General features: G+C 48.2%; 1 protein-coding gene and 1 long non-coding RNA gene across 2 annotated transcripts in view; both read right to left on the bottom strand.

Annotated features, from left to right (window-relative positions):
- Nucleotides 1–25,596, bottom strand: part of LOC138842408 (uncharacterized) — a 97,383-nt gene that overhangs the window by 7,938 nt on the left and 63,849 nt on the right. The window contains exon 3 of the long non-coding RNA XR_011376893.1: nucleotides 7,774–7,961. This is a non-coding gene — a long non-coding RNA (uncharacterized lncRNA). The remainder of the gene's footprint in view (nucleotides 1–7,773; nucleotides 7,962–25,596) is intronic.
- The window catches only part of ALOX5AP (arachidonate 5-lipoxygenase activating protein), a 30,475-nt gene continuing 21,467 nt past the window's right edge, over nucleotides 16,589–25,596 (bottom strand). Inside the window, exons 4-5 of the mRNA XM_030882566.2 lie at nucleotides 22,149–22,230; nucleotides 16,589–17,038 (exon numbers count right to left, since the gene is read on the bottom strand). Coding sequence (XP_030738426.1) covers nucleotides 16,876–17,038; nucleotides 22,149–22,230 — 245 coding nt within the window. The 3' untranslated portion in view covers nucleotides 16,589–16,875. The remainder of the gene's footprint in view (nucleotides 17,039–22,148; nucleotides 22,231–25,596) is intronic.

The raw sequence follows: 25,596 nt of genomic DNA, 5'->3' as shown, positions 1-25,596 counted from the left end.
GAGTCCTTAGGTGGTCCTGCTAGGCCACCAGCAGTCCCTGTGCCACCCCCCACACACACACACACTCACCCTGCACATGACCTTGTCAAAGCCTCTGCAGCTTCGCTTTGAGCCTCTGCAGGTGCTGTTGAGACCAAACCTTTCCCCTTCCTCCTGAAACCCTACTCATCCTCCGGCCTCTCCTCCCAGAGCCTTCCCACCACCTCCTTCCTGCCTGGGTCCCACGGGCACTGCCCCTCTGTGTGGATGTTTATTTCATTCCCCCTCCAGGCTGAGAGCCCTGCCGGGCAAGAGCCAGTGACCATCTTCTTCTGGGGTTCCCAGCATCCACTACGGTGTTTGGCATACAGATGCTCAGCAAATGTTTCTTCCAGTGAGACAGAAACAGAGCTCTCCGGGGCCTGCTGGTGATGGAAGCAGCCCAGCTTGAAAGGCGGTCTGCTCCGCGTTGCATCCACAGGTGGCTCCAGGCTTACTTACAAGCACAGAACTTACTGTCAGCTTCGAGCCAGGGCCACCGGTTGCTGGCTGTTGTGGAGGCCACCCCACGGTTGCCATGGGAACCAGCCACTCACAAAGCCTCCAGGGAGCCCTGAACTCCGCCCCCAACTCCCTGCGGATGCTGCCATGGGAACTTCCCAGGTTCCAGCGCCTCCCTCCAGCCCATCCCTGAGGCCAGAAGATGAGGGGCTGGGCTTCGGTGGGGCTCGGACCACGCCACCTACAGCTGCTTTCATGGAAAAAGGCATTCAAAGTTCCAAAGAGACCAGCCAGTAAGTGCACTGCTGGGGCACATCCTGTCAGATGAAGTGTCTTCACACCTGGCAGTGAGCTGAAAAGGGCGAGAACCAAGAAACAGGCAGGATGGGGAAATCGAAGAGGGATCAGTTCTCCTTTACCCACAGGGTGGCTTTTGGGGTGTGTGGGGAGGTCTGATGCCGGGAAAGGGGCACCAGGGAATGTTGTCAGACCTGCCGATGGTGGATCCCAGCAGAGGTTTTACCAATTGACTTTGAGAAGCATCTGTGGAGTATCTCACAGATGAAGAAGCTGAGGCTCAGAGACGTTAACCAAATCCATGTCCTTAACGTCTTGGGCCTCTTCCAGGTGTGGTCTTATAAGTCTCCCACGCATGCCTCCCTGCTCTCCTGGCTGGCTGCAATGATGATGACTCTGGGCAACGTTGGAAGTGCCCAGTGACCTGGTGAAGAGGACAGAGCCTCTGCCAATCCAAGCCCCTGAAGAGCTGTGCTGAATCGGGCTGCCCACCAATTTCCGCCCCTGCTCCGGAGTATTACCTGGAGAAGACATAAACCTCTCGTGTGACTACACATGGGGTCTGTTTGTTACAACAAGTAGCTTTCCTTAACTGAACGATGGGACAGGAAGATTTCGGCTTCCTTGTACTCCATTTCACAGGACTAGTTCCAGGACAACTGGTGGCGTCTGAGGTATGTAGGCTCAGTTGGAAAGGTCCAAAGATGCTGGTATGTTCGTCACGATAGCTTCTTCCTGTGCTCTGGAGGGTTTCCAAGAAGTTGGCTCCAAGACAGAGCAATAATTGTTCACATAACGTGTTGCCAGAGAGATTATGGCTTTGCTGCATGGTAGCTGGTACTTAAAAGGTGTTCTATAAATGCTTATTGAATGGATGGATAGATGGATGGATGGATGGATAATGGCTTCTACTGCAGGGCAGGGGAAGGAGGGAATGTCCTAAATATAGACATGGGAGTCTAACTGAGACACAAGAAAGAAGGTAAAGAGAGAGAGCTGGTCACTGCAGTGACAGCACCCTCTTAGGGTGTGTTGCAAGTCCAGCTGGGTAAAGAAGAACAGGTGACCAGAGATGGACAGGTCCAAGGAGGCAGCAGATGTGTGGCGTGAGCGAGCAGCTCCTGCTGCTGGAAATGCTTCCCACCCAGCCCCAGCCAGGGCTCGGGATACCACTTCATCAAATAAAACCACAGACAGTGTGCCCACTTAAATTTGAATTTCCAATAAACAACTCTTATTTGTCCTTGTGATGCTTGGGACATTCTTATACTAAAATGCTATTCACTTTTTAAAATCTGAAATTCAAATGGAAATGGGTGTTCTGTATTTGATCTGGCAACCCTAATCCAGGCTGCCCAATAAGTGATCTTGTTGGACAAACGGGGGAACATCTGACATAGGCTGATCAAAGACCACTGTTTCAGGGATCAGCAGTTGTTTGCTTCTTCTGAATAGCCAGGAGGTAGAAGACCTCTAACAACTTCACTGGGCCTCTTCTCTGCATTTTGGAAAGTATTCTAAGTACAGAAAATGGCAGGTTTGTAAATAGTGGTGTAACTTAGAACAGAAAAAAAAAAAAAAAAAAACCTCAAAAAACCCAAAACAAAACAAAACAAAACCAAAAAACCCTTTGGCCTTCAGTCTATTAGATCCAGAGAAGAAATTCTTCCAACCCGGTGACAGTTTATTAAATGTGAAACATACAGCCTCATTTAGAATAGAATTTATAGAATGGGGAGAACAAGGGGCCTTTCTGCTTTTAAGCTTTGGAAGAAGTCTCTGTGTGTTTTTTTCAAAATTCTTAAAACAAACATTTTCCACATGTAGGTATTTTCCCTATGAAAAACTTGCTGTTTAATAAATAAATCCATTGTCAGCGCAGAATTCTTGGTCAGCGTTTGTGAAGATGCTTTTTTTCTCCCTTTAGATTCATTATTTTAGTTTATTTTCTTAATATTCCTGGGAGCCATGGGAGAAAGTTCTAGAAGTAAAGGGAGTCTAGCCTCACCCTCTTCCCCCATACTGATCACGTTACAATTTTACATTAAAATCTCCTTGGGGAGAAAAAAGGCAAGAGGCCTGAAGGGCTAAGCCAACCACTTTCCAGGGTCGGGAGGATGGGTCGTGTGCCTGGACCACATCCTCGCTGCGTGCTGATGCTTCTCGTCCACGACAGGATGGACAGCTGCATCTGAGCATCACATCGTGAGAGAATCTCCACCATCATCATCCCACTGGTCACGTGCTTTACTTGTCATTGTCCCTCCGCGGGAGTCCTGATTTTCATGCGTGCCTCTCTGCAGTCTGTTCCCCACCCAGCAGCCACAGAGGGCTTTGGAAAACACCATTCCCCTGCTTTAAACCTTCTGATGAGTCCCCAGCCTTGAACAAAATAGCCAAACCCTTCACTGTGGTCTCCAGTGCCCCTAGTTCCACGCCCGCTTAGGGCTCCCGATGAGCTGGTAACTGTGCTTGAAAAATCCTTTCCCCGGGTGTTGGCCTGACTGCTGCCTTGTTGTCACTCAGGTAACAGCCTAAAAGCTGCCTCTCTGGGCAAATTGCCCAGATCATGAAACCTAAGGCAACCCCCCCCCACCCCCGTCTCATTGTGCTGTTTGATTCTTATCATAGCACTTACTACTATCTGATCAGTTTTTGTTTATTTGCTTATTGGCTGTATCCTCCAAGTAGAATGTAAACTCCAGAAAGCCAGCGACCCTGTTTCTCCTCTTCAAGCCATATTCCCAGCACCTAGAGCAGCACAGCACAGAGTAGGCCATCAATACCTGTGGACCAACTGAACGAATGACTTGCAGAAACTTTCAAAGACCCATCTTTTCACCAGGCACCAAATCCTCATGAAGGCAAAACACACACAGACTAATGACATTAGCAAATATTCATCCAGGGCTCGCTACCTCCCTAAGCACTTCACATGTATAATTAACTCTCTTAATCCTCACAACAGCCCTGGGAATTCCGTCATGTTATTATCCCATGTCACAGGTAAGGGCCTGGGGCACAGGTAGGAAACGTCCTTGCCTGTGACCACGTGGGTCAGAGGATGCCTGGATGGACCCAGGCAATCCAACCCCAACTCCAAGCACAGTCCCTAAGCTGTGCTGCTAACCCTAAATAAAGCCCAAATCCTGGGACATAAAGCGGCCGGGTTTCCGGAAGGTATTCCCTGTGAGGCTTTTGGTTGAATACGTTGGTTTCTTTTACACCATTTGTTGAGTTCTGGTCCTATTTCAGCGTTAGGAGGATACAGAACCAGTGTGTGATTTGGCAAGACTTAGGAGGGAGCCAAAGACAGAGGGTGAAGGAGGACCCACGATAGAACCACTGTTGCCCGTGTCTACCCACCCATCCCCTGGCCGTTCACCCAACACGCAATCACCACCAGGCGCCGTGCCATTCTGGGCACATCTGTCTATCAAGAGGCGGTAAGTACTGCAAAGGCACAGAGCAAGGTAGTGGGTGGGATGCTGAGGATAGAAGAGGATGCTGCTGTATAGGTTCCATGTGAGAGACCGTGGAGCAGGGTGTTCCAGGCAGTGGGACGGCGAGAGGCGAGGCCCCGAGGCAGAACGTGCTTGGTGTGTCCAGAGGACCAGCAACAGTGGGCCTGAGACGGGCGAGCAGTGGGCAGGGACGGGGTCAGGGAAGGGAGAGGACTTACGGGTGCTGTAAGGTATTAGGATTTTGCTCTGAGTCAACAGGAAGCCATGGTTTGACTTACAGGTTTGGAGAGTCACTCTGGCCGCTCAGACACTGAGTGGCATGAGCACGAAAGGGGGGGGACGGGCCGTGGCCGTGGTTCTGCTTCCTAGCGGACACCCGACAGTGCCTGGACACACGTTTGGTTCTCACAACCTGGGGAGTCAGGGAGTGTGCTCCTGGCATCGGTGAGTCTCAGCGGGTATGCTGTCAAGCATCCTGCCCTGCACACAAACCCCCCCGACAGAGAATTATCCAGCCCCAAAGGTCAGTCTTGCCAGGGTTGAGAAATCCGGAGCTAGCGGATTACTGCCATCATCTAGGCAAGAGGTATACTCATTAAAGAGCAACTGAGCACCTACTGTGTGCCGGGCAACGTTCCGGGAACTGAAGATACAGCGACGAACAACACAGACCAGGTCTGTGCCTTCCTGAGTTTACAGTGCGATGACAGTGGAAGCTTAGAACAGGGTGGAGGCGGCAGAGGGGTGAAAATGGTCGGGTTTTTGTATCTTTTGAAGGTAAAACCAATAGGATTTTCTAAGGATTGGGTAGAATGAAAGAGGAGCCGAAGTTGACCCCAAGGCTTCGTCCTGAGCAGTGAGTACAGAGTTGCTGTTTACTGAGCTGAGGACCACAGGGAAGGTGGGAGAAAGTGATTTTGGGGTTGGGCAAATCGGGGGTTTTGTTGTGGACATATTAAGTGGAGATGAGGGAAATTGGAGATTTAATCTGGAGGTTAAAAAAAAAGAGGTCTTGGGCTTCCCTGGTGGCGCAGTGGTTGAGAGTCCGCCTGCCGATGCAGGGGACACGGGTTCGTGCCCCGGTCCGGGAAGATCCCACATGCCGCGGAGCGGCTGCGCCTGTGAGCCATGGCCGCTGAGCCTGCGCGTCCGGAGCCTGTGCTCCGCAACGGGAGAGGCCACAGCAGTGAGAGGCCCGCGTACTGCAAAAAAAAAAAAAAAAAAAGAGGTCTTTTTTTTGTAGGAAAAAAATTTTAGAAATTGGCAAATGTAGAGAAGAGCACTGAAGAATTCAGTGTAGGTGTAAGAGTACATCCAGGAGATCATCCCTGCAAGCTGAGCTCTGCTGCCTGAGAGCTCTGACCTCTAACCCTGCAGAGGATGGGGAGAAGCGGAATGCGGTGAGAAGAAAGCCAAATGAAGAAAGTGTTCCAAGAGATGAGAGCCATCAGCCGTGCCAGGGAAGTGCTTCCACGCCAGGAAGAAAAACTGAATACCACCTCCTCTCCATCTTCCAATGCTATAAATTGTTCCAGGGAAGCATCATCACAAAACTCATCGCTGCCTTACCTATTTCAGTCTCTCCATTTACTCTGATCAGTAATTAAATTAGATGTTGCACAAGTGTTTAATACATATACTCCCTGTCCTCATGAAGCTTTCCATCTACTAAAGAAAATACAACATCAACGAAAGCTTCTGCCACATTAAAGAAGGAATTAATCTATCAGTATTCACCAGGTGTCCGCTATATTCACAGCCCTCAGCTTGTGGTTGAAAATACACAAGAGAAAGGCAAGACAAAGGTTTTCGTCTCGTGGAATTTACAATCTAGTCGTGGAGATTTAGAGGAGACATATAGTGGAGAGTGGAGATGCTCTAGGTGTTTGAAGAAGGAGGAAGCTATTCATTATTAAAAGGTCTTCTTACCGGCCTCCAGCCTGAAATGTCTCCCTTCTACTGTGGTTCACATATGTATTGGGAGTGGGAGTCCCAAGGAAGTTGGGATCAGGCCAGAGGATGTGAGTAAATCAGCATGACCATGACAACCTCTGAAAAATGACCCCAATGCCCACTGGCCATGGACGGACAGTAGGAGGAGACTTCTCCTAGGAGCTCAGGCTCAGAGCTAGCAACCCCTAGGATTGGTGGTGGAAGGGGAATTAGGGCCAACACGAAACTAAGATATCTTGGCGTCTCTTCCCATTCATTAGCTCCCAGCTGTGATTTCCCCAGAAGTAACCAGATAAAAGAGGTTTTGCATTTGCAATGTGGAGGCTTTGGAAAAATCAATTTCCACACCAATTTCTCTCTCAGGTCTGATATTCTAACCCGAAATAGGTTCTCAATTCTGCATACCCCAGCATTATAATGGGAAATTCATGAATTTCTGCATTAATGTAACCAAATCCTCGTATTATAAGGAGCAAAGCTTCAGTGCTCACAGGAACTCTTTGTATAAGGGGCAGATGAGCCTCAAAGGACAATCAGGCATTTACTTGTTTTAGCCTCATTTCTAGAGTGTAAGAAAGGCAGTAAAGTGGTGGATGGCTGGGCATGTGTAAGTAGAACATGGTTCAAGGTTTTGCAAAATTTATACACCTCTTTCTATAAAAATCTCAGGCAATTCTTAAGATAAATGTGTTTGGCTTGAGAAGGGATCAAAGAAACCGTCTATTTTCTTTTTTGTACGAATTCCTGAAGTACTCTCCCGTGAAGACTCAAGATACCTCAGAAGGAAGATGGAAGGACAAAATATTTCCAAAAAAATGTCTACTTCCTCTATCTCTCCTCATCTTCTTTTTCAAGTCAGTTTGCTTTACCGACAGTAAGATGTTTCAATTATCCGTTCTGTCAACACCTCACCAAAGCCAAGGTAAATATGATCATTTTGCTTTGGTATAAATAAATATGGGAGTAGTAGATTATTTTTTCAAACAGCCAAGGACCATAGGGTTAGAAATCACCTGTAAAGTCTGGAAGGCTTGCAAGGCCATTATCAGGAAAATTCCCTCAAGTCACATTTCTTTAACAAACAAACAGTAAGCAAAAGACCTGGATTTTTCTTTTTCACCAGTGTGAAGCCATCCTGTTCTTTGAGCCCAGTCCTAAATTGGCAAATACAAAGGGTCCATTGATTTCTTATGAATGTGATTTTTCTTACCTGACATGTTTTCCATAAATTAGTACAATGATGCTAGGTTTTTAGATTAAAAGACCCAGTTCAAGATGTCTGTCCGCGGAAGAGGACATGAACTATTTGCTTTGTGTCTCCATTAAGAAGATGACTTTCAATGGGCTGCTGTCAGACGAGGCGTCTGGATTCTGGCTGAGCTGATTTAGACCCCCAGGCTGAAAGCCTTCGAGGACCCTTAGCAAGTCCCTTCCCACCCCCCATCCTCAGAAACAACATGAACAACACGGAGACCCACACATGCATGTTTTGAGGATAATTTCAGGGTTTTCAAGCATCCCCACCCCAGAGGTCCAGACCCCAAAACCGCATCTGAGCTCTGTGATACAGGATACTTACTTGCTCTCTCTCAGGCTCACTCTCCTCCTTCGTAAGTGGGCATGTGATAACAATACCTCGATCATCAGTTGACTTTCATGATTAAGTGAGCAGATGTATCTGAAGCTGTCAGCACAATTCCTTGCCCATAATGAAAGCTGGTCATCGTTAGCTGTATTTTCATGCCTGGGCCGTGAGTTTAAGATTCCCTGGTCAAAAAGAATAATATAGGTACTTTATCTGTATCAATATATATTTTTATTTATTTATTATTTATTTTTGGCTGCGTTGGGTCTTCATTGCTGCGCACGGGCTTTCTCTAGTTGCGGCGAGTGGGGGCTACTTTTCTTTGCGGTGCGCGGGCTTCTCATTGCGGTGGCTTCTCTTGTTGCGGAGCACGGGCTCTAGGTGAGTGCGGGCTTCGGTAGTTGTGGCTCATGGACTTTGTTGTTCCACGGCATGTGGGATCTTCCCAGACCAGAGATCGAACCCGTGTCCCCTACATTGGTAGGTGGCTTCTTAACCACTGGGCCACCAGGGAAGTCCCTGTATCAATTTTTAAAAATCTATATGGCAGGTTTTATGGAGTAACAGTTAAGAGCATTAGTTTACTTTAATGTCCATAGTTTACTTGAGAATAGCTTGACATCGAGAATGGAAACATGAGTTTGTATTATCTGAAGCCTTAACTCTTGGGGCATTGAGTTGCTGTAAGAGAAAATTCAGCCTCCGAGAGTGGTCAGCTGGCAATGTACCAGAAAGATGTCGGCTCTTCAAATTTCAAGCACCACCTGAGGCTTTGCGTATTAAGATAATGCATGTCAGAAATGAGTTTTTATCGGCAGAATGAGAGACTTGTTAGTCTACATGATGAGTATCAGAAATAGACTCTCAATGGTAGAATGAAAGGTATTCAAGTTTGGAAGCCTGGGTAAAATACTGTAAAAATGCTCCCCAATGCATGCCGTGGGAGCCAGTGCCGCTGGGGTCCTGTGCGTAGGGATGGCGCTGAGGCCAAAGACAGTCCTGTGAGCTGCCATTGGTTAAAATTTCTGGTTGCCTGATGCCAGTTCTAGGGCCCTACCTCTGGAATACTGTGGCTTGTGCCTCAGGGGAAATTTTTAGTCAAGAGCTAGAATCCACCAAGCTCACAGTTGTACGAATTGTCCTGGGCCTGCTTTCTAAAGGAACCCTCGTTTAATAAAAGTTCTGTATTTGTGTCCAAATTTGGTCTGAGAATTGCTTTCCTAATAACATGATAATGAACACTTTCAATGTCTCAGTGACGTCATAAACCCAAATTACCCAAGAGTTGTGCTCAGCCCCATTGGATTAAGTCAGTTCACGGTAGCTTTTTTTTTTTTTTTTTCCTCCTGTGACCCCACCGCGCAGCCTGCAGGATCTTAGTTCCCTGACCAGGGATGGAACCTGGGCCCCCAGCAGTGAAAGCACGGAGTCCTAACCACTGGATCACCAGGGAAGTCCCCACAATAGCTTTAAGATAAGATAGACCTGAATTTGACTCCCAAATGTGTTACCTCCTAGCCCTTTGACCTTGGGCAGATGTCCTTGCCTGTGGGCCATTAAAGGATTAAATAAGGCATACAGAGCACATGCACAGTACCGGGCACACAGCGAGACGGTAATAAAGGCATCACCGTGGTTATGATCAAGTGTTTAGGGATTCTCATCTCTCCTAATCGTAAGGGGCTTCCCAACGTCTTTAGATGTTTATCTTACATGACAGTTTTACGCAGAACTGTGCGTCGAAAGTGCCCATTCTTGGGCTCTTGTGATCTACTTTGCTCAGGTGATCCTTTTACCTCTTGGAGTCTTTAAGGTCCCCCTTGGGATGAACATTCCTTGTGGGCATGGATCTTGTCTCTTAGTCACTCTTGATGCCCGGCACCTGGACCCAGGCCTGGAACGTGGCAGGGGAATGATGGGGACCTAACTGAACTGTGCGTCTTCTCTTACCCAAGCTCAAAACCAGGAGTCCTTTCTTCTCCCTCTTCTCTCCCTGCTCTCATGCCACCAGCCATGCTTCCCGTTTGTTGTTTATTCATAACGTTACGTCTTCTAGCCTCTCAGCCACCATCTTGCATTTGGACCATTGACATCTTCACCTACTGGTTATATCCAGCTTGTTTCCCCTCCCGCGTCTGGCTAGTTCTTTCTTCAAACTGTCTTCTACAGAGCAGCCAGATTACTCTATTAGAACTCTGCACAAATCATCATTCTCTCAACAAACAAAAAAAACCCACTTTCAACAACTCTCTACTGAGAGCATGCAGGTCCCACAGGCTGGCTGGCAACTGGAGTCTCCACGACCTAAACCCATGGACCTTCCTTTCAGGAAATCCTTCACTCCAGTCACAGTGGTTTCCTCATTATCTCTGCTGACCCCTGTGTTCACAGACCAGTGTCTCTCAAACATCTCCACCAAAGCCTCCCTAAACTACAGAGGAGGGTGGGTCAAGTACAGAGAGGGAGATGTTGCTTTCAAGTCTTGTGTTTTATATAAAAAACTCATGAATTTTGCATTCCTAGCACATAATACATCCATCTGTGTTTGTATTAATATATAAACATCTTAGATGATAGCCACTCTGTAACATTGGATGAGTCCAATCTCCAGGGTCCAAGAAGATGTGCCCAGGTAAGCCGATGGTTTGTGTATCCTCTGGCTTACCACAAAGCACCGTTTTCCCCACCGTCACAAGCCCACCGTCTGTTCTCCTGGCCTCCCTCCTCCCTATCCTGACTATTTCGGGCAGCAGTCACCGCCTCCTCTGAGATCCTACTCACTGTAGCTTGAACCGGGGACCATCTTTTCATAAACAATTCTGTTCCCCCAAATAAAAGGTAGGCACTTGGAGACAAATACCCTCTGTCACACCAGTGTTTTTCCCCTGGGTGTGGCACGGAGCTCTGAGCGCAAACAGCCCTCAGCAACACCTTCTGTATTCCTCGTGTGCTTTAAAGTGTCTCTTTAACGTTTCCATTTTACATTGATTTCTTTCTTTCTTGTCTTTTCTCCTCTTTCTTTCCCATCCCTTCAATGGCCTTTCTTTCTCCTTCTCTCCTATTTCGGGTCTGAGTGAACTGAACACTGAGTTATCTCTCAGCGGTAGGAGATTTTCAGATGCTATGCTTTAAAATGCTTCCAACAGAACAATATAAAGAGTGATAAGAGCAAAAATGAATGGTTTATTTGTTTGTTTGTTTGTTTTGGGCATTTTATCAAAGACAGGCCCTGTACTCAGAGATTTATTTGACTTGTTTGTTTCATGATAACACACCAGTGGAGAATCCCTCACTAAAGTAAAGTGGAACATTTCAGAAAAGTACACAAGCAACTCTCAGCTTCCTGGAGACCCACTTCCTTTCTCTGCCCAGCCTCTCCCATTTCATGTTTCAGTAACAGCCCCATAGAACGGAAGAATGAAGGCAGGGAACTCATGGAAGGAAGAGCTTTGAAACACAAGGTTAAACTGAGATGAGCTTCAGTCATTAGCTCTGCTTTCTGTGGTCCCCATTAACCCAGGTGATTGAAAGGGCAATGGAAGGATGTGTCAGCTGAATCACAGAATGCTATTGAGGTTTTCTTCCACTCAGTGGGCACGAACTATACACACACACACACACACACACACACACACACACCCCTTTCCCTCCGGCCCCTCCCCCAGGCTTTTTCAGAGGCTGGAAATAACAAGCCTCATCCAGCCGCATGGCGTCAGTCACACCGGCCAGCACTCTTTTCATCTGTCACTGGCCGGTGCATCCACAAGTGTAAACATAATTGGGGTGAGGGAGGGAGGCAGTGTGCCCAGTGGGCGTGGCCTCCTGGCTCCAGGTGAGAATCGACCTTTCCGGACAGTGCTGTGGCCATAGCACTGACGATGAAAACCGAGCATATACGCGCGGCAGCAAGAAATCACGCACCAAGTGTTCATTCTTTCGCTCTCTCGTGGACTGGGTGAGCAGATGTTTAGTCGTTGGATTCTGAGAAGGCTTATGTTTCATTATGTTTATGCAGTGGTTTCCACTCTATTAATAGCACGTCCATTTTTGCAGCAAACTTCCTCAACCATTAAGGCCAATTTCCATTAAAAATTGTTTTCAAAAATTATCCAGAGAGAGACAGAGTTGTTGCTTTTCTCTAGATAGAATTTCTGATTTCCTTGAAGCCTATGCTGACATCTTTCAGGCAAGCAGGAGTGTGCCAATTTGCGGAGCTGCAGGAAATGTTAATACGTAGGCTGGTGACAATCTGTACTACCTATCGGCACAGCATCTAAGTGCATAGGCCAGGGTAACAAGAAGAAAGGAGGATAAACTTCTCCTGGGACTCTGGTCGATTTGTGTGCCAAGTGGAATTTTTAATTTGGAGAGCAATTCTGCAGAAATGAACAGAAACTGCTATCTAAACATTTTAATAAGAATAAGTCCCTGAGCCAATATGCAATTGAGTGCAGTGCTTTCTAGTAATTTCATTTATACAACAGCTCCACAAGCTGTTTCTCTCTCCATATTCAGATAACCCTCGCCTCTAGGGTGACCAGAAAAATGATATTTTAATAATGGGCCACATCTGTGATCAGAAATACTTAATGAAACACTCTCATGATCATATGGGTAACAAGCTTCAAAGAACTCTTTTCTAGATTTAGACAGGACCTGTTCGCTTCTTGTGGTAATTTTTCAATATCGTCTGCAAGGAATCGTTACCCAAAGACACGTGCTTAGCCTGAGGTCCAGCGTTTTTTTCAGCTAGGAGACCTTGCTGGCTCCCACAGAACTTCTGGACCGGTGCTGTCCAATAGAAATATCGATACAACGCAAGCTGCATATGGAATTTAAAATTTTCTAGTCATCACATTAAGGAACGTAGAAAGAAACAGGTGCAATTAATTCTAATTAATGAATGAATGCATTTTGTTTAACACAACGTATCCGCAAGATTATCATTTGGATGTGTAATCAATATAAAAACATTCTTAATGGGATATTTTACATTTTTTATATTACGTCTTCAAACTCCGGTGTACGTTTTCCATTTACAGCCCATCTCCATTCCGACAAGCCAAATTCAAGGGCTCCATAGCCACGTGTGGCTATCGTATTGGGTGATGCAGCTCTAGAGCAAAGGGTTCCTGAAAAGGTAGTCTGCAACCACTCACATCAGGAAAACCCTGAGAATCTGAATAAGAAGGTGAATTCCTGGGCCCTGTTCATGACCTACCAAATCATATCTCTGGGGGTGGCACTGAGGGATTTGCATCTTTTAACAGCTCCGTAGCTGGAGCTTTGCTTAGTAAAACTTGAGAACATCCGTTAGGCTCCCTGTCCCAACTTATAGTCCTTCAGATATCACCACCACAGCCCTCACTGTTCCCGACCCAGGCTCCTCGCCTTGCGCAGTCAATAGAAATTGACTAGAGGCCAGACAAGAAATTCAGGCAAGGCTTTACCGGGGCCCCTGCTGCAGCAGCGGGGAGGGAGAACAAACAACAGGTTCCCTTGCTTGTTCGTTCCCGAGGCGGGGCAGGCTTGTTTCTTACAGGGGGTGAGAGTGAGGTGTGTCCAGGGGTCGGGCCGGAAGGGTGGCTTAGGGAGTTTGCCCACCCCTTAGGTGGTGGTGTGTGCAGGGGGAAGGCTCAATACCCTGCTTTTGCTCCGGGCTCTTCAAAAGTGGCGGTTGAGTTTGTTTTTTTTTTTGGTCTCTGTATCTTCTGGGTCCAGAATTTGCCCCAACTGCGCATGCACACAGTTATTTTTAGTCCCATACAGTTTCTCTCTATTTTGTAGCTGGAGGAGAGGTGTGTCCACGTGCAAGCACTGCAGCACCGCAGCAAAGGGTCCAGGTCCCAGGCCTGTCTCACCACCACACATCATATAAACCAGGAGATACAACCTCACCACCCAGTCTATTCTGTTATTGGCTCACAAGCGTCTCTTGAGCACTGATCATGCTCCAGCACTGTTCTCGGCAATAAACAATGGGGGGGGGGGCGCACTTCCCTGGTGGCGCAGTGGTTGAGCGTCCGCCTGCCGATGCAGGGGACACGGGTTCGTGCCCCGGTCCGGGAAGATCCCACATGCCGCGGAGCGGCTGGGCCCGTGAGCCATGGCCGCTGAGCCTGCGCATCCAGAGCCTGTGCTCCGCAATGGGAGAGGCCACAACAGCGAGAGGCCTGCGTACAGCAAAGAAAAAACAGAAACAAAACCAAAAAACAATAGGGGTGTTGCTCTGGGGTATTTATTGCTCTGGGGTAGAGCAATAAACAATAGAGGCAGTGTCCCTGCCCTTTGGAAGCTTACATTCCAGTGTAGGAGGCAAAGAATAAACCAGGGAAGGGGTAAGTAAGTGGTCTGATTTCTGGTGGTGATGGGTACGGACAAGAAAAGCGGGAAGGCAGGAGGACAGGGGGTGAGGCGGAGGAAGGATGGGCTTCTATGCAGGCGCAGGGCGGCGGTCTTGGGGGCTCTGGGAAGAGATGACCACAGACACTGAATGAAAGGATGAAGGGAGCCCCGGAGCAGTCTGGGAGGAGCGCACTGCATTAGAGCCGGCAGCGCGACGCCTGTGATAGTCAATGCACTTGACTTTAAATGTCGAAGTGCGTGGGATTTCATTCTGCAGCAACAGAAAACGAATGTAGCAATAATGAATATAATAAATATAGCAATAATAATCTTCAGCACTTATTATATGGTAAACTTATTCAGTTGCTTTATCTCATTATTCCTCGCAACACCCCGTAAAGCTGGCACTGTTATTAGCCCAGTTTAGCACATGGGAAGACGGCACAGAACTGAGGACGTGACAGAGCAGGGGTCCAGCCGAGGCCGGAACTCTGCAGAGAGTTTGGTCACTGTGCACCGCTGCCTCCTATTAGGGGCGGGGTCCCTCACGCAGGAGCTCTGCGCCTGAGCGCCCCTTCTTCACAGTGTGGAGGAAGGCTGCTCTACCCACGTCTCATCCCCCTGGTGCCTCTGCCCTGCCCAGGCCACGGCCTGCAGAGCCTCCTCTGATGGGCCACCACATTGCTTCCTCTCCTGCCCGCTGCAGGCCCCATGGCCAGTTTGGCCTCTGGGAGCTAAGGTGCCCCCAGGCTCCACGGGGCATATTCTGGCCTAGCCCACCCTTAGGGTGACCGACTCTTCTTGGTTTCCCAGGACTGCCCCAGTTTTAAAAACAAAAGCCCCACCTTCCAGGAAAGCCCTTGGTCCCAGGCAAACTGGGATGATTTCTCACCCTACCATCCTCTGAACCAGCCGAGGCTGAGGTAGGCGCAGGGGCCACTTGCATCCTGCAGCTTGCCGTGACCTTTCCTGTCACCAAGATGCAAAGAAAGGCCCGGCTAGGATACTGAGTCCTGCTCCCGCCCCGAGAGCTGAGAGCAGAAGCAACTCCACTGAGGCAACTGGCTCCTGCTGGATGTGGGGTCTTCAGCCCGGACCCTCAGACAGGCCAGGAAACCGTGACCCCGTGAGGACTGTTCCCGTGAACTGAGAGACCTGCTTGCCTGGAGCATCACGCATGCAACACGTTGATGCAGACATCACTGAGGCCAGACTCCACGTGCCCGTCCACTCTGCTCCCAACAGGAGAGAGCCGGGGGGAGAGTTGGCCCCCATCCAGCCCCATCCTCCCTGTGATGGTGACCATGATGCAACTCGGCTGGGGGTAAAGGGGGCTCATCTACTGCTGGTCACCTCAACTGAGAGCTCAGTCCCGATGAGCTGGGTTCTCTCCATTGGGTGTCCTAGACTCCTGAGCACACCCTGCTGTCTTCCAAATTGTGCTTTTTCTGTCAAGGGACAGCAGGTGTGACAGTGGTTGGACAATTACGAATCTGTACCTGATACGGGAAATGGCTCCACACACATACTTTATGAAGTATTACCAGCCAGTGACCATGAACTCATGCACTTACTTATTCATTTGTTCTGCTAATATTTGGGGACCCCCACGATGGGTCTGGCATCATCCTAGGCTCTGACACTGAGTTACAGCACATTTTAAACTGAATGATACAAAGAGTGCTGGGCACGAGGCTAGCACATAAAGGTACCAACCTAGTTCTCATGGGGTGTGGGTAGGGGGCACACATTCAACAAAAGATTCTCAAGGAAACAAAAGGTTCTTAAGGAAGTCTGTTTGTCCATAGGAAGGATTGTTTGTTTGTTTTTGCATTTATCCCCAATTTATTTATCTCATTAAAACTGTTAGAAGAAAGTCTTGATCTCATACGACTCACGCCTACTGTCCCCTACAATATGTCACTGTACAGGACTTTTTCTGAGTTCCCAAATAGTCTGAGCCATTGGGTGCCTGCTATGTGCCAGCCTCTAAGCTTGGCACAGGAAAAGCAAAATAAACAGGGACATTCAAGAGCTGACGATTTAGTGGGGATGGGCGGCACATACTATAAACACCTTGACGTTGCGATATGGATTTGCTGCGGTTGAGACGTGCACAGGGTGCTATGCTGGGGGTCAGGGGCAACACCAGACCAACCTGGAAAAGGCAGTCTTCAGTTGTGTCCTGTCTCTTTCTTTGTTTCGTGGTATTTTTTTGCCACTTAAAAATTTTCAAATAATACATGAAAATATAAATAAGAGATTAACACTTACTCCAAATCTCTTCACCCAGAGATAATCACACTTGACCACTGGTGACCTTCCAGGTGTGTGTGTGTGTGTGTGTGTGTGTGTCTGTGTGTGTGAAGACAGCGTATTTTTTTATCATCATCATTAAGGTCAAGGAAAACAACGCAGTTATTCAACTGTAGCAATTTACCCACGTAAAACTCAACCACCAGCCTCGCATATGTGTCTGCATTTTATTTTAGGAAAACATAAATCGGGTCACAACACATCTTCGGAAAGCAGGATAAGGAAGAAACACACAGACGGGATCTGAAGAGCAAATCTGGTGCCACCGTCACGTTCCAGGGCGGAGCTGACATGAAGATATTCTCTTCCAGGAAAAGTGAGGTTCGCTCAAGCTGCAAAGCCCAGAGGGTCAGCAGATTTACAGCGTCGTTTAAAGGGTTGAGTTAGGACGGCTTCTAGGGACTGATTAGCTGAGCACACCCACCCGGAATTCAGTTAGGGGATGAGGAGGAAGGGGGAGATGGTGGTGGCGATCGTCTTCATGTAGTTTTCAAAGTCACTTCCGAAAAGGAGGACGAGGAAATAGTTGAGTATCCCAGCCAGGGACATGAGGAACAGGAACAGGATGATGCGTTTCCCAAATATGTAGCCACGTGTGCTGGAAAAAAAGGGAGAGAAACTGTAGAGGCAGCACAAATGATACCAAGTTAACAAGAAACGCCATCACGTTGAGGTACACGGGCTTTAAATACAGCTCCTTTTACTCAAGAATGCTCCATTTACTTTCTATGAAGGATGGAAGTGTCTTAGCTACTATTAGTCATTGAATCTATTTCAAAACCGAGCTAAGAGAGCCTCACGCCCATCACCATTAGGGCTCTGCTCTCCGGCTTCTCAGTGCCATCGGCACGCCAGCTCCTGGACGGCGTGAGGGTGGTGGCTTCTGCTGGTCAGCGGGGTTCTGACCGGGGACTAGGAACCCATGGGCTGCCTGAGACCCTCTCCAGGAGCGCCTGTGGGAGCTGTGCTGGCCAGCGTGTAGCATGCAGGGCTTTCAGGGCCTCTGTGTGAGAAGATGGTTTAAATGAGCCAAGAAGCCTGGTGGCATCTAAGCGGTGCGTTGGCATCCGAGGGCTCGATCTAGTCTCCTGAGCTGCCTGGGAATAACTCATGTTCGCACTAATGAAAGCCAACCCCCAGCACTGGAAGGCAGGCCCTTACAATTGAAGTGAATCAGGGGAGGGAGACGTTTCCTCGCCTTCTCTCAGAGGCTCAAAATCCTAAGCCGCTTGGACAGAGCATCAGCTGGGGTCAGGAGGCGTCTCCCCAGTGACATGTGACCACCTAGCTGTGCATAGGGGCTGCCCTGGCTTCCTCTCTCCCCTGCAGCATCCTCCTGTGACGGCTGTGGCTGGTCCATCTGTGCAGCACCGGCACATGTGGAAAGTCCAGCCAAGTGAGTCTCTAAGGCTGTTAGTAAAGACCCCGGCGAGGGGCCCCTTGGCAATCAGGAGTGCTCCCCGAGATCAGCCAGCTCAGCTAAACAGACGCCTTAATGCTGCTTGGCCCTCGTTTGCTACAATCAGAGAACAGAATGTGGCATCCACAGGCTCGACGTTAGAAATTTTATCGTTTTGAAAGGGACCCCAAAGGTTTATAATGCATCTCCTAATATTCCTGTGTCGAGCATTTGAAAATCATTCCACAGTTGAGCATGAACGTCCTCGCTGCCCACAGTGTCCCGTGCACCAGCAGCACAGACACCTGTTGGAAATGCAGAATCCCAGGTCCCTCCCCAGATCCACTGGGTCAGAACCTGCGCCACTGACGAGCTCCCTCTGTGACTCCCGGGCCCAGTAAAGTCTGGGAGGCACCGCCCGCTGCCAGCACCCTGCTCCTTTTTAGCCGGCTGTGTTCCCCTGTCTTTGGTTTCCTGTTCACGGTCCTGCTCAGGAAGGGACACATTCTAGCTCTTTGTTGGGGAAAAAAAAGTTTGGTCCCAAAAGAAAAGCGAGCTGAACTGTATCTCCCGCATTCACGTCATACCGCAGAATGACTATTTAGAAAGAGGGTCTTTAAAGAGAGGAAATTAAGGTCAAACGAGGTCACTGGGGTGGACCCTAACTCACCATAACTGGTGTTCTTATAAAAAGAGGTGAAGACACAGACATGCACAGAGGGAAGGCCACTGAGGACAAAGGGAGAAGACAGCCGTCTGCAAGCCAAGGAGAGAGGCCTCAGAGGAAACCAACGCCCCTGACATCTTCGTCTTGGACTTCCAGCCTCCAGAACTGTGAGAAAACGCGTATCTGTTGTTTAAGCCCCCCAGTCTGTGGCACTGTGTTATGGCGGTCCTCAAAGACAAATACAGAGAATTACCTGCTAATGCTGATAAGGAACTGAAAATAAAGCAAACGAGTCTATTTTTCAGCCAGAGAACAGAGGCTTCAGAGAAATTAAATTGTTAAAAGTCAACTATTGTGACTCAGATTTCTCACACGAATGAGGCCACCATATGCTCATTACAGAAACAAGGAAAAGTGATTTGTGAAGCTATTTCAGAACCTGCTGAAGATAAATCTGTGGTGAAGGATGAAACGGGAGCACCTCCTGATGAAACAGTGGTGTTCTTGATTTGGGTAGGAAGTTTCTAAGGATTCGAGGCATAGCTCCCCTAAGGAGATGGGCCTATGGTGCTTTAACTCTTCCCAGACAAGAACTCAGCACGCTGTCACGTGCAGGGCTACGTGTGAACGGGGGGCCCCCCCGTCCAGCCCTTCATTCACTGCATTTTTAAGTCTCAAGCTTGGAGATGGGCTTTTGAAAACTGTGTCCATTATCATTTCTGTAAGCTCAATATTTGGGGTCTTGCACGGTGCCCCTGACTCTGGGAGATTCCCAGGTCTCTGCCATGCTTACTGTTATCACCTCACAACTGACACAGTACCTGCTCAGAGCAGGTGGTCAGTAAAGGTCCTGAATGATGCTGAGTGAACGAGGGGGGCGTAGGCAATGAGGAGAAGGTGGGCTTGGGTAACCGAACTCACAGGCCTCGAGTCGCAGCCAATCTTTGCCCAACCAGCTCTGAGCTGAGAACTTCAAATTGCAAAGAGGAACGTAGTGGGAGCTCCACCAGGGAACAGGGCTCTGAGGGACAAGCAGACAGAGCAGCCTAGATGCCAGGCAGGTGGTAAAAGGCACATAGTCTTGTAACATCAGGCCAACTGCCATTGAGTTTGGGCCCAGATAGTAGCTCAGAAGGAAAGGGGAAGAAACTAAAATTCACCCTACACTGCAGTGTCGTTAAGGATGCTACTGACGACCTAATCAGGACAGGGAGAAAGGGGTCACCGTGTAAGGAGAAGGACTGAGAATAAGAGCCATAACTTCTAGGAGGAGTAAAGGAGACAGATGTAAAATTCTTGCAGGGCAGCCTGAAGCCGGAAGGCGAGGAGTGACTTACCCACCCACTGGACCAAAAATGACACTGGAACTTCTGCAGGGGTCAGAGCCAAAAGATGATCTAGAGCCCAAGGGAGAAGGTTCTGGGGAAGGATCTCACTGAGCAGTAACCTCCATGTGCTGGTGAGGCCAAGAACTAAAGCAGGTCTGGAGGGTATTAAGGCATCTGCAGAGTCCAAGGGTGACACAGCCCAGGGACAGAAGGACGGGGGAAGAAGAGGAGTCTACAGCAGAAGAGGGATTAGCAAGTAGTTTCTAGAAGGCAGAATTAAAAATCCCCTTGACCTGGGGACTTCCCTGGCAGCCCAGCGGTTAAGACTCTGCGCTCCCAATGCAGGGGGCATGGGTTCGATCGCTGGTCGGGAAACTAAGATCCTGCATGCCCCACGGCACAGCAAAAAAAAAAAAAAAATCCCCTTGACATGACCACAGAGGCCCTCAGGCTATATTTTGGTCTAAATTAGGATCAGACACTTCATCTAGTGTGTCTCGTTTCTGCTGATGACAACTGCCCAGAACACTGTGTTGAGAAAGTATTGTGAGGCCGTGCTAGGTCTCGGCGGGAAGGAGCACGATGATGACTAGTAACGCATATGCAGGGGTGGTGAGAAGGGTCCAGCGCTGGCACAGACAGTGAGCTAAGGGGCGATGGGATCTTCTTCCCACCACCTGATGGGAGGGATGTAAGCGCACAGGCCTCATTTCAATGAGGTCCAGAGACGCGTCCATTTTTAATTCTGTTATCCTGCTGTTTATTCTTGTTCATTCCCTAGTAGTGACTACCTTTGAAATGAAAAGAGCCTGTGGGTAAGTGGACATATTTTGTCATGTCCCACAGAGTGTCTTGGAATTAAAGCAACTTTAAGGGAATTCCCTGGTGGTCCAGTGGTTAGGGCTCCATGCTTTCACTGCCGTGGCCCCGGGTTCAATCCCTGGTCGGGGAACTAAGATCCCGCAAGCCACGTGGCATGGCCAAAAAAATTTAAAAATTAAAGCAACTTTAAGATCTCAGGCAAGTGGTGACGGATAAAGAGGAGACCAGTGACTGGGCTGAATTCCTGGGACTTTGGGGGAGGAAGACGGGGCTTCGGGGGGAGCCAGCCGGGAGAGCAGAGCCCCTCATTTCATTGATAGTTACTCTGCCCCCTTCGACTCTGGACGACAGGTAAACCTCTGGGGAAAGGCAGAATAGCGGTTTTCCAGGATAAAGAAGAATAAAGAATATCACTGAGGACAGCGTTGATAAGGATGTGCGAGGTAATGGAGTTGTGGTTTTAGAGGATAAACAAAAACGCCGCTAGAGAGGAATGAGGGGGAGGTGAGCTTGGAGGAGACTTGCTGGGGGTACCACCATTCCTCTCCAGCTGCAGCTGACCATCCAACCACCGGAAGTCACTCAGCTTCGCAGGCCCCCGGGTTCCCCAGAAGCAGTGCTTTCACCTGGTGACCTTCTGGGATGGCACTGCCTTTGTCACCGCTGAAGGAGGCTTTCTGAACGGAGAGTCCCTTATCCACTAGAGGGGGCGCTATTGTGAGAGACAGAGAGAAGTGAAGCCAGACAAGGGAGAGACATGGAGCCGGAGGCTGGGGTCAGCGTGTGGGCGGAGCTCCCAGAGCATCTTCCCAGCCTTCAGAGCCCATCAGGAATTCTGATCGCTCAGGAACTGGTGGAAATTGTAACTCAAACATTTCTTCTTCAAGCATTATCATTTATTTTACTAAAATCCAGCCTTCCCAACCCAGGTCTAGGGAAAGTACAATTGCCGCTTTGGGCGACATCTGTAAGCAGCGCAGTGGTGACTCTATCCACTGGCTCCGTCTGATGCCTGCTAGTGCATCTTACTTTCTCAACATTCTTTCCGCTGGTCCCCGGATGATCTGTTACTCAAGGGAACTCATCACAAGGTGCAAGCTTTAGTTCTCGTTTCTCTAGGCAAACAATGAAATGTTTCACTCACTGGAGGCTTTGGGAAGCCAGACAGAGACCGTCATTCAAGCCCCAGACTCTGCAGGGTGGGAGTAGAGGGTGTGGGGTTGCAAAGAATGCGTTAAAGCATCCTTTGTGAGCCCAGCACCGTGTGGGGGAATTTTTAAATGGGAAAACTAGTCGAGGGCCCCAGCTGTATTTCAGAACCAGCAAAGCTCAAGGAGAAAAGGACGAGGGGTCCTAGTCGGCCTCCGCCCTCCCACCCTGAGTGGTCCCACAGGGCCTTAAATGGTAGACGGAATACTGTTGTGAATGACCACTCTTCCAGCTGGAAAAGTACGACTCCCTGCACGGTTCTTAAACAGTCCCAATGGCCTACCTCTGCGTTCTCTCCCCCAGGTAGCCAACAAAGTACTTTTGCCTCACAACCAGGTACATCAGTCCAGCAAAAGCCGCAGGAACTAAGTGGAGAAAGGAAAACACCTTGCGTTAGCGTCGCTGACACCAAAGCATGCTAAGTTAACCCAGTATTAATACAGTCATTATGCAATCAATGTTGGTCACGAAACTGAGCAGAGGCCTCAGCTTCTGCCAGTTGGGGCCGATGTGAAGTTCAGCAAAGAGCCTGCAGCTGGAAGAAACCTGAGATCTTTAATAATAGTCATGTTGCAAAGTAAGTCAGAAACAGAAAAACAAATACCGCATGCTAACACGTGTATATGGAATAAAAAAAAAAAGGTTCTGAAGAACCTAGGGGCAGGACAGGAATAAAGATGCAGATGTAGAGAATGGACTTGAGGACATGGGGAGGGGGAAGGGTAAGCTGGGACGAAGTGAGAGAGTGGCATGGACATATATACACTACCAAACGTAAAACAGATAGCTAGTGGGAAGCAGCCGCATAGCACCGGGACATCAGTTCAGTGCTTTGTGACCACCTAGAGGGGTGGGATAGGGAGGGTGGGAGGGAGACACAAGAGGGAGGGGACATGGGGATGTATGTATATGTATAGCTGATTCACTTTGTTATAAAGCAGAAACTAACACACCATTGTAAAGCAATTATACTCCAATAAAGATGTTAAAAAAAAAACTCAACAGAAAAAATAAAACAAAACAATCTAGTTAGAAATTTAACAAAAGACATGAAAGGTATTTCAGCAAAGGGGATGTACAAATGGCAAAAAAAAAAAAAAAAAGCACATGAAGATTACTCTCATTAGACATTATAAGGAAGCACAAATTAAAACGATAATGAGACATCACTACACACCTATCAGAATGGCTAACAAAAAATAACGATGACACCAAACACTGATGAGGCTACATATTGCTGGTGGGAATGTGAAATGTTACAGTCTGGTAAAGACTTCAAGAATTTCCTACAAAACTAAACATGGAATTACCATATGGTACAGCAACTGTACACTTGGGCATTTATCTCAGAGAAATAAAAAATTATGTTCACATAAAAATAATAAGAATAATAGTCATGTTACCCTGTATTGGCATCACGGTGTAGTTTACAAAGTCTTTTCAAACCCTTCATCTAATTTGAATCCTTTTCACATGATTGATACCATCTTTTCTATTTCCAGATGTGGAAACATGGGCTCCATTGGCCAAGGGGCTTGTGTAAGACTGTCAGCTTGTAAGTGTGTGTGTGTGTGTGTGTGTGTGTGTGTGTGTGTGTGTGTGTTTGGGAGGAGAGCTGGACTTGAACCCAGAGCCCTGCTCTGAAGCTGGTTCTCTTCAAAGTACGCCCTTCACCTGTGGGCCTCCAGGAATTGCAACGTGCAACCTTTTCTGAACAATTGCTACAGTTCAGGAAAGATCTCTGGGGAAAGAAATGCCCTTTGCATTCCAGCCAAATAACCCCATGGAGTCCTGAACGCTTGGAGCTGAGAGTTAGGAAACCCAGCCCCACCAGGACTATTACGATCTGGAGCTAATGCTTAACTCATTCCACATCTGGACAAAGGGCTGATTACAGCTTTCCTACCTATCAGGAATTAATATGCAGGTGAAACAGAAGTATGGGTATAAAAGCTCTGTGAAAACCCCCCAGCGTTATTCAAATACCAAATTAAGTGCATTAACCAAGCACTTTTTATGCGTCACGTACTGCCCGAGGCATACCGGGTACTCTGGTCTCCGATCCTCTCCTCTCTGAAGGTCACAAAATTGTCACAATTCACAATTTGCCTTGGACAAAGTCTTTCCTGGTTGGTCCCTTCCGGGTCGCTCTGCTCTAACTCACCGACCCATCTCTCTTTCACTGGGAGCTAAGGTGAATATAACCTAAAAGAAACCAGGGTGCAAAGTGGCTGAACTCCTTGCCCATATGCAGGGAACGGCGCCCACCTCTGGTGTGGACCTGGGCTGCTTGGAACACCAGGAGAGGTGTCGTGGATTCAAATCCAGGGTCTAAAATTCTCAGGTTTGAGCAAGTTCCCCTGGGGTTTGGGTTCCTGCTCTGTAAAGTGATGGGTTTGGGCTGGGGCTCCTTTCACCTAAAAAATTCTACAATCTACCATATTCATAGGAAGTGATGATTATTGAACAGGGGTGACTGACACTTCTGTCTCCCAGCAATGCCAACACTTGCCTTGGCAGAAAATGCATATTTCCAGCACCCTGAAACCCCTTCCAACTCCCTTTGTATTTAACTAACCAGAACAACTCCAGATTCACCTGTATCAAGTATCGTCTAAGACATAAAAGGAAGCATCTCTCCTACTCTAAGTGTAGTTTGACGTGACTTTTCAAGTGATGCCAGACATGTTTCTTATTTAACTGAGGACAGAAAGTGGGAAATAAAGAGTGAGCTTACTGACAGCCTTACAGCGCACATGATATTCCTGAAGTGGTTTCTGCTACCATCCCTCACCTCTCTTCTCTCTCACTGCACCTTATTCTTTTCCTTCATGGCATGTCTCACTCTTGGCAAAAATTTATCCATTCATTTATTTTCTATGGTCCATCTCGCCAACTGCTGTGTGCTTCACCACCATCTCTGTTTTATTTATCGCTGTGTATCCAGGGACAGGGCTTGGCACATAGTAGGTGTTCAATGTATATTTTTATGGAAATAAATAAAGTAAGAGGATACTTGTGAAAAATCCAGGATTTAGCCTGAAAGAGCTGGGCTCCCATCCTGGCTCTGTTATTCACCAGCTAAGCAACCTTGAAAAAGTCACTTTATGTCCCTGAACCTGTCATAAAGTCACTTTATGTCCCTGAGGGTCCTCAAAGGTAACAGGGGGAAATAATATCTACTTTACCTACTTTATAGAATGAGTGAAGGCAATAAGGATGAAATCATTTATCAGAGGACGCTAGTGGCCTTTTGTCATGCACTGCTGGGCCACAGCATGGAAGCCGGCCAGGTCATGCCGAGCCTTCACCAGACACAGGGCCAGTCTCCAAAGGGGACCAAAAATACCACACAGGGACTTCCCTGGCGGTCCAGTGGAAGACTCTGTGCTTCCAATGAAGGGGGCGCGGGTTCGATCCCTGGTCTGGGAACTAGAGCCCACATGCCGCGTGGCACGGCCAAAAAGAAAAAAAAAAAAAAACCACCACTCAGGTTTCCATTTAATTTTAAATCAACTCTGGGGGTCAACGTGCTGAAGTCAAGACGGTGGGCTGCTAAGAACCGGGGAGGCTGGAGACCTGGACAGAAGAAGGATCACCATGCAGAAGCCGACTGGCAGGACAGCCAAGTGACAGCTGGCCCAGAATAGACCCCTCGGGCGCTCTCATTTAGAATGCCCTTGCATCTGAGCTAACGCGGCTTAAGGATTCTGAGTCACATTTAGCCATAA

Source organism: Globicephala melas, chromosome 18 (assembly GCF_963455315.2).
Source record: "Globicephala melas chromosome 18, mGloMel1.2, whole genome shotgun sequence".
Lineage (NCBI taxonomy): Eukaryota > Metazoa > Chordata > Mammalia > Artiodactyla > Delphinidae > Globicephala > Globicephala melas.
The sequence above is the reverse complement of the archived record's forward strand: the minus strand, read 5'-3'. Positions and strand labels throughout refer to the sequence as shown.